The sequence below is a fragment of the Pleurodeles waltl genome, chromosome 8 (assembly GCF_031143425.1).
Source record: "Pleurodeles waltl isolate 20211129_DDA chromosome 8, aPleWal1.hap1.20221129, whole genome shotgun sequence".
NCBI classification, from domain to species: domain Eukaryota; kingdom Metazoa; phylum Chordata; class Amphibia; order Caudata; family Salamandridae; genus Pleurodeles; species Pleurodeles waltl.
Window position 1 is genome coordinate 622,481,988 of NC_090447.1, and position 15,386 is coordinate 622,497,373.

General features: G+C 47.1%; 1 protein-coding gene across 3 annotated transcripts in view; it reads left to right on the forward strand.

Moving 5' to 3' along the window:
* The window catches only part of OFD1 (OFD1 centriole and centriolar satellite protein), a 486,789-nt gene that overhangs the window by 49,765 nt on the left and 421,638 nt on the right, over positions 1 to 15,386 (forward strand). For all 3 annotated transcript variants that reach the window (XM_069204717.1, XM_069204715.1, XM_069204716.1), the window contains exon 2: positions 312 to 424. In XM_069204717.1, coding sequence (XP_069060818.1) covers positions 329 to 424 — 96 coding nt within the window. In that variant the 5' untranslated portion in view covers positions 312 to 328. The remainder of the gene's footprint in view (positions 1 to 311; positions 425 to 15,386) is intronic.

The following is a 15,386-nucleotide window of genomic DNA, read 5'->3' on the forward strand; positions in this document are numbered from 1 at the left end:
TATGTTTTAAGCAGGGGTTCTCTGCATGGCGAGCTGATGTTTAAAAGATAATATGTAGAATGCTGATGCTATATTGTTTTTGAAGATGAATGAATGTAAATGTGAAATCTATAAAGTGATTGTTCAACACTTCAGAAGTATTTTCTGAAAGAGGCCCTTTAATGTTCTCTCATACAAATTCAGTTGTCCTTCCATAGTTTTTAAACTTTTGTTTTTTAAGTAATCTTATGCAAGTTTCAGATATAGTGCATGTTGCTTCACCGTTATTTTCAGAGGCGTGATATCTGTTTTGTTTTCTTTGCTTTTATCAGACCTTTGACTGACCACAATGTCTTCCGATGAACTACAAGCCTTGTCCCAAGATGAACTACGGAAACGGCTTTACCAAACGTTTAAAAACAGAGGAGTTTTGGACACTCTTAAAGTAAGGTGTACATTTTAGGACATTAAGATATTATATCACTGTAGCTCAGATGAAGACATACCTTGTCAGACTTTCTTCTGTGAGTGCATTCCCACAAAGCTCTACCAACTGAATCACATTTTAAAGCTGGATGATCCCGAATCTCTCCCCACACTTGACGGGCATTCCATGTCTGGTAAAAGATGTGCTTCGGTTTCCTCAGTTCAACTTGCAGTTTCTCTCAGGCAATGCTGTTTTCCTGTTTGCTGGTACATAAAAGACCCTGTCTGACTCTCCATACCATTGAAGTAGTAAATGTAGGTGTATGAATCAATATGGTCATGGTTTCATGTTTGAAATCCATAAATGGTCAGCAGTTATACCTTGTTTCAACTGTACACTTTCATATTGTATTTGGATATAAACATCTTCTGTCTACCTTTCTTTGGGCTTCACTTATGCTAAGAGGCGGCAAAGAGTTGCAAGCTATTTAGTTGTATGATCCAAAATGAGCATGGCATTTAAATTGCCCTTTCACCTGCCTGAGTGGGTCAAATAAATACTGGTAAGAAAGTGTGTATATTTTTCGTCCTCTAGATGTTATATTTTTTCGCGTTCAAGTAATCATTTTTATTAACCATTTAATTCATTGGAGTTCCTAGATACAATCCTGACTGCAACTGAGTGTGCAAAAACTCTTGAAATGTTTATATTTATTGTCATACTTATATTAGAGTCGAATATGAATTGCACTAAGGTCAGTTTATAAGACTCTCCACTTTACACAATGAAGAAATTACCACATGGATGCACGGCAAGCTGAGCCATAAACTAACAAGATCCTGCAAATATTTTTACCGTGTTGGAGGAGGTGCTACATGCTAGCCATCCATATAATGCACTTATGGAAAAAAACTGTACCACAAACTGGGAGCCCCAATGGTTAACAGGAGATGGATCTAGGTGAAGCCCTGTCAAACATAGAGCGGTACAGTGCCCTCAGACTTGTGCCGAAAATACCCAAAAACGAAGGCTTCTATCCTTTCCAAGCGAATTACTTATACCGTACACATCTTACCCCATAGAAAGTGAATAGCATGTTCCCTGTTACTAATAAATGCCCTAAGTGTAAAGATTCAGAATTCTGCTTTTTATCACATGGTCTGTCATGCTCAGCTGTAGTGTCAAACAATCCGGCATGCAGGTGGCCAATTCCATGCAGAGGAATCTCCGAAAAAGAACAGCTCTTTAAGCTCCCTCGTAGAAAAGAGGAGGCAATGTTTCTGCCCGTTATAGGCAGCCAATAAATTAGGCAATGTGTCTTTGGGTACCCATTGGTCGGTTGCTAACACATGTTGACAGGAGGGTGATAAGAGTTTTTTTTAGGAAGATGCACATAAGTACATCCTGGATCAAACAATCCAACATTGTGAGAGGGTCATTCAAAGAAAATAAAAAGTCCTATATATAAGATCAATGAAATCAAAACTTCAGGGAGGGATTTTTTAAGAGGAGGTTGAACATCCTTCCTAACAGCATATGTGATGAGACACACACAATATTGCACCGTCTGGCTACGCATGCAGTGGTGTCCAGTCTTGGAATTCCATCTACAATGTAGTGGTTTTGAAAGCTTTGTGATGTAGGCTATGGTATTTAAAAGTATGTCACAGTCAATCACCACTAATGGCATGCTTCATCACTGGTCTTGATCCTGAGTGAGAAAACAATGTCCAACTGAATTGTCACGTGTGTTGAGATGGCAATAAGGCAAACAGAAGAGTCAGTCGGGAACATGAATAGATTGTACCTAAGGTTTCTTTTGGATGTCCAACTCCTAGTCTGTCCATGTGTGTAAAACTACTACTGTTAGGTCTACTTACAAGGGTTCCAAACCTTTTGACTTCTGTGCATCCCCACTTTATCGTTACTGGAACCCGGGGACCCCCACTGAATCATAATTGGAACCCAGGGACCCCCACTGAATCATAATTGGAATCTGGGGACCCCCACTTAATCCTAATTGGAACTCGGGGACCCCCCCCCGCTGAGTCATTACTGAAAGCGGGGACCTAATCTGTTAATATTATTTCATTTTCTGAACATTCGCGGACCCCCTAAAGAGGTTTTGAGAACCCCCAGGGGTCCCCGAACCACAGATTGGGAATTACTGCACTATGTGACTCAGAAAACCCTAAGACTAAAATTGTGTAAGGGTTAGAGGAAAATTTCATAGGCACTCCCACTGCGAGTTTAAAACCACCAAGATATTGATCGTGAACACTGACTATCACTGTGTGTACACATATTTCAGATTTTCGTATGGCCTCTACGGATCACACTTTTCAGAAAAACTTGGGTTTGGTGATATTAGTCATTCATATAAAAAAAAAACTACTTGGTAATTTAAACAATCTAGGATGCAAAATGTTATCACCCAATTCTATTGTTGGTGGTGTGAGCTGAGTGTTTAATATAGAGACCCTTCATTTTTAGAATAGTTTTGCCACTGCTTCTTGTTTTGGGGTATGTCCCATCTGCATTAGCTGCTCATAAGATGACTGACTCATTTGCCTTTCAAGGCAGGAACACCATTGCCAAGAAGGAAAGAGGTGGTTATTGCTAGGAGGAAAGCCAGCACCAAACTCCGTGATAAACAAAGCATATCTTGCATGTGGATAGACAAGGGTCTCAAGCTGTGGGACATAGGGATGCCCCCTGAGTGGGAGAGCCAGGAAGCAGTCTCCCCACAGGGGCACATGTAAACTAACCTATACCTCTAGGTCAGGGGTCTCAAACCTTTTCTCTAGCGAAAACAACTTCTAGTCAGTGAAAATCTTTGTGCGCTACTGATGGCTAAGCAACTTGTGCATTGTTACTGGCACACCCAGCTTCATTGACTTTGAGCCTAATGTCCACAGAGCCAGATACTATTTTTTTAACAAAATACCTTGACTCGGTGCACTATGATAAGACTGTCATGCATGTCACTGAGAGCGTGTTTTTATTTTTATTTTATTTTATTTTTTTAGACAATATTAATATGTGTGCCTTTAAATGGAATATATGTTTTTGGGTGAATAAGAACCTGTGTCGCATGTACTTGTGGCACAGGAAATAACTTTCACCACATTTGTCACTGTTACGTGTATAACACAATCAAACAACCATTTTTTTTAAATGGGAGAAATGTAAAGTTTAGTAAAATGCTCTGCAAAAGTGTTTACAATATAGAACCATTTTCTGCACTTTAAATTTCTCCCACTTAAAATAATGGCAGTATTTCTCAGTTGTAGACATGGCACTGTGTCTACCAGTCAGTGAGAGCAAGATGCCCACTGTGTATAAAGCCAACACTTTGTAATGGGAGAAAATGAAACTGAAGCGTTAACCCTGGGGCCAGCAATGTTGTGAATGGAATCATTTTAAACAGTTCAGATCACACTAAAAGTATCCTGAAACTTAAGAAAAATAAACATACCCCCCACCCTCCTCCTCCTAAAAGCATAGTTAATCTGGGGGCTTCAGTAACTGTTGGGCCAGGGGATAGCAGAAAACTGGGTATTCAGGTGTGGTGTGTAGGTGTGCATGTTGATTGCTGGTCCAGTGTGTGGAACAGGCACAGTAGTTTGTGATAGGAAGGGCAAGTTACTTTGCTGAACTCTGTCGACAGGATCTGTATGCAAGGAGCCCAGTCTGTGGCATAGTCCTGAAGTTGCTGGTTCAGGGCAAGCGAAAGGCGCTCTATGCCTAGTATATGCCACAGTTTGTGCAACCAGGTGTGTTTAGGGGTGTTCTATCAGTGCCCCAGAGGGTGACGATCAACAGATGTGCAACTCCCAGTGCTAGGGCCGTTTGCTTGCCTCGATGGGAGCATAATGGTAATGTCAGGGGATTGGGTAGCCCTAAGATCATGTAGGACGTGAACCGTGAAATTGAGGTGGCATCACATCAGTGTTGTCCAGTACATGGAACCAAAATCATGAGGGCTTAGGGCAGTGCCATAGTAGGTGAAGGAGGGTGCCCATACCTCTGCATCCCTGCCAGCATTCTTTGTAATCCTCAGGATTCCAGGTGCCGAGCCGGGCTGGATTTAGGTACCATTATGATATTATCTTATATGCTGTCTCTGTGCTGGAGATGTTATGGGCAGAATGCCATGCTCTGTAATAGGTGTCGGCCCAGTCATCGTCGGATAGAGCCCGGAGGGTCGCTCTGCCTACTCTTTCAGCTTACCTCCTTTCAACACAGCATAGTTTGGCTGGTGAAAGACAATGCTAATGTGTTTAACACCCCAACTGGATTTTGGGAATATCACGATTTCCGGAGAAAACGCAAACAAGTCTGGAGGGCTCAACTTTACATAACTAGGTAGAGGTCCACTGAGCCAACAAACTCCAATTCACATATGGATTCCTGAGACCACTTACCACCGTCATGGTTTTCTTTATTTTCAACATGCAAGTCCTAAGATCAGTTAAATGTCAACACAACATCCAAATAGAAGGAAGCGCAAACATACCCCAAAGGTGTACGTTTAAAGTCTGTTTTACAAGTCAGGTCACCTAAACCTCTTGGTTTTGTTGGGCTGTTGAAAACAATGTTAACAGCAACATATACCTCAAAACTGTACGATGTTTGCAGTTCTATTTGAGGAGTAATCACAAAGACCACATGATCAGCATAAAGAAAAGAAAGGAATTCATTATTATTTAACATCGAGAAAATGCATCTGCTTTAACAGGATAGTCTAGAGATCTACTGAGAATGTAGAGGCTCAAAGACACCCAATAGGCAGGTGCTGAAACTATATCATGTGTGTTCATTCTTATAAGCAGTACATTGATAACATCTGGAGTGCCAACCTACTATAAAGGAAGAAAGGTAAAAAGACTAACGTAACAGGTAGCATACAAGAAAGAGGCACAAACTTGAGCTAATAATTGATCACAGCACATGGACTACTTTGATTACTAGTTAGTAAATTAAATCAATAAAAAAATCACCTTATTATCAGGATACTAATTACATTTTTGGTAAGAAGTCTGATCTGTGCTTGAGTTTGCCCACAATCAAATCCCAATGTGATATATCTAGTGATTGATCTGCCCTCTTAGGTATTTATTCATGTACCCTTAGCCAGTGTCCACTTCTACATCTCCACTTGCCATTTGGTGCAGGGGAGGAGAAATGGGAGGTCTGATGGCCTGGCTGGTCTCCGAACTGCCTGCCAGTACCCATGCCCTCTGGCTTGAACGGACAGGGTGACTGCTGTACTGGTTACAGAGGCTGCCTTCTCCTTATACGCCAACCCTCTGGAATGGCCTCTGAACGTTTTAAAGTGGTGTGGGAACTGCTTAACTGGAGCAAGTAAACTTTTTGAATTGTAGTGGGAACTGCTTAACAGGGGTCAACAGACCCACAGAGCTTAGAGTGGTCTAGTCTCCTTAAATGGCTCCAATGCTGAATTTTCCTTTTCAGCGACAAGGGGTGAGAGATCAAAAGATATTTCCATGTGAAAGGCATGTACATCGCAAAAAAGTGCTGTAGAGCACGTCCATGCATGTTGACCAGGCACAATGCTGGGTGCTGACTTCCCTCCCCGGGCAATTGTTAGCATAGAGTCCTATCTATCATGAACTGTCTGAGCCAGGGAGGATGTAAGGTATTCCAGGACTGCCAGCTAGGTCTCGCTGGCCATGGGTCACAGGCCATGCTTGTAGCGACTCAACAGGCAGACTGTATTTTCCAACTGCAACACTAAACTGGCGAAGGAAAAGATATACTTGCCAAGAGCCTCAATCTTTTTGGACTCCGTGTCAGGAGATGTCATAGAGAATTAATTGGGATTCACCTGTCTAGTTGAGGCTGTTATGTTAACATATCATGCAGGAGAGCCAGTTATACCAGTAAGTGAAGATTTATTCTGCTATAGTGAAAAGCCTTTATAAGGCTGAAAGGGAAGTATTTCTAAGTGTCTAAAGTGATGGTATTGATCCTTTAATTATGTCTGAGCACAAAATTATGATTGGTGAAAAACCTGTTAATGTTTTGCTTGATTAATGTTCTCCGTACATAATGGTTGGAGATAAAGATTGGGAGAAGATTTTTGGTTCTGATACAGGGCTGGGGAATTCATACCGTCTGATGCCTAAGACATGTTAATTTGCATCATGGGGCAAGAAGTTTAAGCCCTCATTATGACATTGGGGGTAAATCCCAATTACTGCCATGCCGACTGCCGACAACATACTGCCGCCGTGGCGGATTTTCACCAACCATATTATGACACACACATACCAGTCCGTCACTAGACAGTCACACACACAATTCCACCAGCCCAAAGGTCAGTGATAAACTGGCGGTATCCAAACCCACACTGTTACACCTACAGAACTACGCCCACAACATTATGACTCACGAATCACTGCGACGGACATTCAGTGGCGGTAGACCATTGGCAGTACATACCGTCGCTCTCAAAATACACACACATATACAAAACAACACAACATTGGTCAATTTAAATAACACACACCTGACACCTATACACACACACCACACCCACACCACTATAAAACACACACCCACATTACCCACAACCCTTTACCACTACAAACCATTGCCAACAGAGGGAGAGAGACAGCAAGAGCACCCACATAACCAAAGCCACATACCACCATCACCTATACACCACCCACGCACCTCACAGCACACACCCCAACACATCACCCTACACAACCTCACCCACACCACTCACACCACACTCATGGCGCCACAACAGCACCCCAGATTATCTGAGGAGGAGCTCAGGGTCATGGTGGAGGAAATCATCCGGGTAGAGCCACAGCTATTTGGATCACAGGTGCAGCAGACATCCATTGCTAGGAAGATGGAGCTATGGGGGAGAATCGTGGACAGGGTCTACGCCGTGGGACAACACCCTAGAACAAGGGATGACATCAGGAAGAGGTGGAACGACCTACGGGGGAAGGTACTTTCCATAGCAGCAAGACACCAACTCGCTGTCCAGAGGACTGGCGGTGAACCCCCACCTTCTCCCCCACAACTAACAACATGGGAGGAGCAAGTCTTGATAATCATGCATCCTGAGGGCCTGGCAGGAGTAGCAGGAGGTCTGGACTCTGGTAAGTCAGTTCCCTATTACTACCACCCCCCTACCTGCATGCCATCACATACCCCCACCACCACCCCCACCCTCACTCCCTTCACTCAACCACCGGCCCCACACCCCATCACAACCCACTCATCCCAATGCCAAGCCCTGAATGCAACACCAATGCATGGACACCTATCGCCACAGCATGTACACTAGAGAGAATCACCTAGCCCACAAAATAACAACCCACACACGGAAAAGCTGCCAGGGCAACACACCCATGCACAATATGTCACTCACAGAAACAATAATACTGCACTTACATCCACATATCCTCCTCGCCAATGTCACCGGCGAGGAGGTGCCAGCAACATCCAGTCCCCCCACAGAAGAGGCCCACAGTGATGACAACAGCTCTGGTCGCTTGGATCTGGATGACCAACCTGGCCCATCTGGGACCTCTGGACAGTCTGTTACCCAGGCACACTTTCAAACCACCACAGAGCCTCCCCCCTCAGGAAACACCACCACAGCACCCACCCGGCGGGCCCATACCTCTGTCCCCAGGACATGTCAATCAGCAGTGCCCACCACTACAGGGACCCCAGGCCACCCCACAAACACAGGACAATCGGGGACCTGGGGCCAGTGGCAGTGAGCACACTGTTCAGGGGACAGAGGCACAGGACAACAGGGAAGCTGGGAGGACTGCTGTGCGACAGGGGGAGGACAGGCCCAGGGAACCAACCCTCCAGGAGGCATTCACTGCAATCGTGGGAGCATACCAACATTCCCAGGATACGCTGGGCCAGATTCTGGACAAGTTGCAGGAGAACATGCAGCTGCAGGAGGGACAGTACCTGGGGATCAGGGAGGACTTGAAGGACATCAACACCACCCTGGTCTCCATTGCAGGGGTGCTGGCACACATGGCAACAGTATGAGGGAGGCAGTGGCACACCACCGGGCCCCTGAAACTAGCCAAACCACTGAACAGCCCTCCACCTCTGCTGCCGCTAGTGGACAGGAGGCCCCTCCACAGGACCAACAGGCCACCAGAACCCCTCCCCCTGCAGAAGGAGAACCACCCCGCAAACATTGCCTGCGATCCAGGCAGAAGCCAGAGACTATTGCCAAGACCCCGCCAGGAAATGAGACTCTCCTGATTGTCACCCTTGTGTCCCACTCTGTCACCCTGTCCACCTTGAACTGCCATTGCTCAGCTTCCTATGCCCCCTTGGAGAATGCACCTGTGATACAAATAGACTGGACTCTAATCTGGACATTCCTCCATCATCACCCCAGCCCATTCCACTGCCCCCTCTTCTTAAGAGCACGGCAATAAACACACTTTGGGGGGTGTGTGTAAATGTTTTAAAAATGTATTCGTTTAACCAGGTTCAAACATTGTAAATCAACTGTACAGTAATGTTTACATTGTAAAGACCTGTAGTTGGCTGCACTGAACACACCAGGAGAAGTAGTGGGGCATCAACAGCTGCAAAAAGAGATGCCAAAGGGTACAGTGAGTGGGCATACAAGTACAGAGCCTGCCAGTGACAATGTCACACATCAAACTGTCAATTATATGTCTATTAACAGTGTCTTACCTGTGTCTCATTGGAAGTATTGACAAATAATTGCACTTCTGTTATCCTCATCCTCATCTTCTGCCTCCTCATCTTCACTGTCCACAGGATCCACTGCTGCTACATGGCTATCTCCAGCCTCCTCCTCCATAAGAAAAGGCTCCTGGCGATGCAAGGCAAGGTTGTGCAACGTACAGCATGCCACAATGATCTGGCAGACCTTCTTAGGTGAGTAGCACAGGGATCCTCCTGTTAGATGGAGGCAAGGAAATCTAGCCTTCAGGAGGTCGAAGGGCCCTCTCTATAATCCTTCTTGTTCGCCCATGTGCCTCATTGTAACGTTCCTCTGCCCTTGTCCTGTCATTCCTCACAGGGGTCAGTAGCCATGAGAGGTTGGGGTAACCAGAGTCACCTGCAAATATCGAGGGGCAACTGTTAGCCACACACTAAACCTTCGGGCCCACACCATACCCATACACCAACATCCACTGGGTGGGAACCAGGGCTCACCTATTAGCCACATCCTGGACCTCTGGAGTTGGGCCATCACATTTGGGATGCTGCTATTCCTCAGGATAAAGGCATCATGCACAGACCCAGGATACTTTGCATTGACGTGGGAGATGTACTGGTCCGCCAGGCACACCATCTGGGCATTCATGGAGTGAAAACTCTTTCGATGTCTGAACACCTGTTCATTTCGCCAGGGGTGGGGACAAATGCAATATGTGTTCCATCAATTGCCCCAATGATGTTGACTATTGAGAACATTGGCTGTGACATTCCTTCTGCCAAGCCCACTGTCACTTGGAAAGTGCCACTTGCCAGGAAATGGAGCACTAATAGCACTTGCACAAGGGGGGGTCCCAGTGGGGTGACAGATAGCAGATATCAGGTCAGGCTCCAATTGGGAACACAGGTCTGTGATTGTGGCCCTGTCAGGTCTGTAGGTGAGGATAATGTGCCTGTCCTCCATTGTTGCCAAGTCCACCAGGGGGTCTGTACATGGGGGGATGTCTCCATCTCCTATTCATCTGCATTGGTTGCAATCTATGGGGCAAAAGAGTGAGAAGCTGGTCATTATATCTACATTCCAGCCACTACAGTTCAATGCATATTGTGATTATAACATTATTTTGTTAGAGATGTCCAAATAGTGCATTTGTGTACTGTGACGCAGTTAGGATCCATGGCCTGCACCCCCCCCTGAAATGGTATCCGCCTGTCCTGTATGGAGGGACAGGTGGAAATGAGGTAATTCCGCTGACGTTGTGCACCGTTGCTGGAGGCGGTCGAGAATCGGCGTGCAACTCCTCATTGGTTATCATTGGGCCCTATGGGGTCCAGTGGCCAATGGTGATGTACGCCGGCAGTGACGGTAACCACCGTCTCAGACGTGACTGCCATTTTCTATCTGTGCACCCACTTGCTACCTGACCTTCAACAGGAGAGGACCTACACTGCAGGTGCTGCGGTGACCTGTGTCTGGAACCGACCATGTCTCATGTTACTGGGGAAAAGGGCCCCAGCCTTCACCTCAGCAGAGTTGGAGCGACTGTTAGATGGGGTCCTACCCCAGTACCGACTGCTGTATGGGCCTCCAGACCAACAGGTGAGTACACCGTGAGTACGATGCATGGAGCGTGAGTGCATGGAGTGCTGTGTGTGAAGGCCTCATGTAGGAGGGGGGGTTGGTGGATGGGCCCTGGGCAGCGTAGAGCATGTATGGTATGGTGGGCCATGTCTGTGCTAATGTGGATAGGAAGGGGCATGGTGGGCCATGAGGGTAACAGGCAGGACAGTCTGACTAATACCTTTCCCTGTGGCTATTTCTCTGCAGGTCAGCGCCCATCCAAAGAAGGGTATATGGCATGCCATCGCCAAGGACGTGGGGTCTATGGCAGGCAGAGCACCTACTCTCTGAGACGCTGAGCACGGAAGGCAGCAGAGGCCAAGCTGGGGATGGCCTCCCAACGAGGAAGGGGTTCCCTTCGAACCCTGACCCCCCTGATGGCCCGCATACTGGCGGTGGCCTATCCGGAGCTGGATGGTCGCTTGGGGGCATCACAGCCACCACAAGGGGGTGAGTGCAGTGCCCTAATTTACAGCTTACGCCTGGTGGGGTGGTATCCGGGTGGGGTGTTGGGCCTTGTGGGTGCCCCTAGGCCAGGCCTGGCATTGCAGAGTAGGTACCATGTTGTGCACGATTCTGATGTGAAAGTCCTCCATTCAAGCTAGTAGGCATCCATTACTGGGCAGGGGTCTGTGGGTCTCGGGTATGCTGCAATTTGCATTAGATGTCCCTATCCATGGGCTGGTGACTAGCATTGTGACTGGTAGGGCTGTTCCCTATGTGGGAGTATGTTGAGTACGCCAACTGTGGTGTTGTTGCCGCCATTGACCAAGGGTATCCTTTGTCTCTTTCCCCCCACCCTCTTTTTTGTTTTGGCTCCCTGTCCTTATGTGCATTAGCATCATTTGGCGGAGGAGCAGAGGCACCGACGACGTGGAGAGCTGCATCCCACAGGAGGCAGAATACACCGACTGTGAGGGCACCAGTGGGTCGGAGGTTGAGGGGAGCACCACGGCGGAGACTGGAGGGGACAGTTCTGACACGGATTCCTCCTCCTACGGAAGCTCCCTGGTGGTGGCCGACACTTCTGTGCCCACCCCAGCTACAGGTACTGCCGCCACCCCCGTACCAGCACCGCCCTCCCAGCAGCCCCTCAGCGTGTTTTCCGTGCCCGCTCACCCAGGAGGGTGGGCATCTTGTTCACCCCAGGCACCTCAGGCCCTGCCCCAGTTAGCCCTGCTGCCCTGAGTTGAGGAGGCTATTGACTTCTGCGATCCATCTCTGTTGGGCAGTCAACCATTGTGAATGCCATCCAGGGGCTGGCAGGCCAAATGCATTTCTGGAGGGCATTCACACTGGCTTGGCGGCCCAACAGAGATCAATCCAGTCTCTGGCCTCCTCTCTGCTGGCAACCATTGTCCCTGTTTCCACCCTTCCCCCTCCAACTTCCTCCACCCATTCCCCTCAACTCCAACCTATCCGAAGCGAACAGGCAGACGAGCAGGCACCCAGGACAATACACAAAAGAGGACATGGCAAACACAAGCACCACACTTCATCCCACAAGCACTCAACATCCAGAATCAAACATACCAACATCCACTGCCTCCACTGTGTCCCCCTCCTCATCCTCTGCTTCCCTCCCAGTTGCGTCTACACTCACACCTGCATGCACCACATCCTCATCCATTACCACCATCACACCTATCCGTACACACCCCTCACTGGCAGTCACCACCCCCACATCCATGCACACGTCCCCGTGTCCTCTTCCACTGTGTCTGTGCCCCTTCCTCCCAAAGTACACAAACGCAAGCACTCACACCCAACAGTCATCCAACTCACAACAACATCCAGCCCATGCACCTGCACCAAAACACAGCAGACTGACACCTCCTACCACCACTCCCTCTTCCTACACTCCCAAACCATGTCCCTCTTCCCGCCCCAATGTCTCTAAGAAGCTTTTCCTCGCCAACATTGACCTCTTCCCTAGCACCCTTTTTCCTCCCCCCCCCCCCCCCACCCCCGTGTGCTGGGTGGCAGTACTCACCGTGGTCGTCTTCGCTGGCGTTGGTGTTCATAGTGGAGCAGAACGTAGAAGAGCATGGGGAACACATGCAACTTGGGCTCCAAGGTGGCGTGGTTCTTCCTTGAGTCTCCTGAGGTGAGTTGTTTCCCTTCTTTGCTGTGTTTCTGCCAGGCTTTTGAGGTGGTTGGTACCACCCTGGAAAAGGTGGCGGATTGGTATGTCAGTATACAGTGGGCGGAACATTGTCTTCCGCCTGGCTGTAGGCAGTTACCGCCGTGGTGCCTGTTAATTTCGTCCTGGCGGTCGGTGTGTTAAAGTGGCTCTGTCTGAGCTGTTTCCGCCATGGTCATAATTTCATATTTATTTTTGCCGGCCTGTTGGCGGTATTACCGCCACTATGTCACCGACTGCCAGGGTTATAATGAGGGCCTTAATGTCTGATTTGTCCGACGGACAACTATACATTAAATCAAAGTAAACAAGAGCAAAGCTGAAACACTTGATGGTTTGGCATGGGAAGTGTGCCCTCAGGCACTTGCTCTCCTTGAGGTTGACGATCTGGGCCTTAACAGGGCAGGCTAATTTATTTATAATGCATTCCAGTGCACAAGTGTCTGGCAGGAGCCCAAATTTGTTTACTGCATTTGTCACTCTTTCTGTGAAAAAGAGGCTGTACAAACCAACGGTTCTAAAAAACATTCTGTCATTTTTGCAACTCTGTGATCAAACGTGCCCAAGGCAAACCCTCTGGTGAGCGATGTAACCCTTCCTCCCCCCCCCCAGCCTCCCCTCACCTAGTGCCAAAAAGTACTTGTGAATGTGAATATTAGCTTCAGCTACCTCAACTAGCTGCAGCTTTCTAGGACGGCATGTGTGTAGTAAGTATATACCTACTGACAGTTGTGTTTGTACTCAGTTCTGTAGTTGCCTGAATTGCGCTGGTGGTGTTATGAAAATAATAGGCACCTGCTTGCGGTGATATCAGTTCTGCTTAGAATTATCAGGCATGCCCCCATTAGTTCATCATTGCAAACAGATAACGCTCTCCATGCTCCATTTACTCTGCCATGTGTCCCACAATATGCTATACCTACACAGTTTCAAGTTCTCTCATTGGTCCTACGCTATGGTGTGTGCGTATGGTCCAAGGCTGTCAATGCTGTACAGCGCCTTGAAGGCTTATTCACTGTACCATCTCCTCACAATATCAATGAAGATAGCACAGGGGAGATAGGGGCTCTGCCTGTTTGAGTCAGGCTCTACTTCCTGTCAAGACAGTGGTGTTAGCAGAATATATTCCAAATTAAAGTAATTAAGTTAAGAGAGTTAAAAATGAAGTCCTTTCAAAATATAAAGCAACCAAGCTCAGAACCTTAAGTTATGTTTATTAATGCCATCTATTCTGTGCTTGGTGGGGTTGCAAATTTTAGAACATCACATGTGAAAGAATGGAGAACCCTAAACAGCCAAAGAGACTAGGGGTGATCTGGGCAGAGGAGGACCAAACCCATACTAGATGTTTAGGGTTATCACACAAAATAAACAGATATTCAGTTAATCTCATTAGAACTCATTTGGATAGTCCGGGGTAATTCTGAAAGTCTGGCCCTGGATTCTGACCTGCCCTCTTGGACATATGCTGGACATCTCTCCCTCATAATGCAAAACTTTATTGAAACCCTTCCTCTTCTGCAACATACATTTGTATTTTTTTTTATACATTTGTAGAATGTCCCTTCTTAGAATAGAAAAAGAGTGGCTTCTTCTAGCCCTTTTTGAAATTCTGTGGATTTCTTTGTGGGCACTATCTCTCCTCCAGTCAGACCCAATTTAGGCACATGTTATGCATACCTTACCTGTTAGGGGTTGCCTAATGCATAAATGACTGTGCCCATGCTGCCAAGCAGATCAACGCACCAGCCTGTCAGTAAGCCTTGTGATTTTTTTTTTTTCTATTAGCATAGTCATCTCTGACTAATTTGGTATAAAATAGCATCAAGAATTGACCAGAGCAGATTATCACATTGGGGCTAGGGAGAAGAGATTTTCCCTGCAACACTGCACGCTTCCTACAGGAACTGTGCAGTCATGTCTGATGTTGCTGTGTTTGCTTACATGGTATATGGGGTGGGGAGAGCTGAATCAGAGATTTATTGCTCAACCCAGCTTTAGAAGCAATTTATTTTATTTTTAGAGATGCTAAAAAGGTGGATTGCAAACATAGAGTACAGCAACCCCTCCCTCCCCCCCCCCCCCCCCCCACTGCCAAAGGGCCAACTATCAGCCAGCTAAGTACTGGCCCCAAAACCATTGGTGCAGCCTAGTCCATCCAGCATTAACTGAATTGAGTTACTGGTCAGTCCACTACTAGCAAGGAGGGACTCTGACTGCCCACTCATCTCTTTCTTATATCTTCAACCACATTCTGGCAGACCTGCTCACCCACGTAACAGCAATTTGTGCAACTGCATGAAGCCATCCACTGATCCATGCAGCAACCTCTTCTGTTCGGGAAGTGCCTAGGAAGTTGGTTTGCTTGAGGGTAATTGCTGCTCAAAGTATGCATATTGTGTGTCTGTGGGGCATGTGAGTCTCTGCAGAGTATGCAAGCATGTTTATGTGCAGAAAGTATCTCTGTCCTTTGATTGACTCTCTCTTTGGCAATCTAT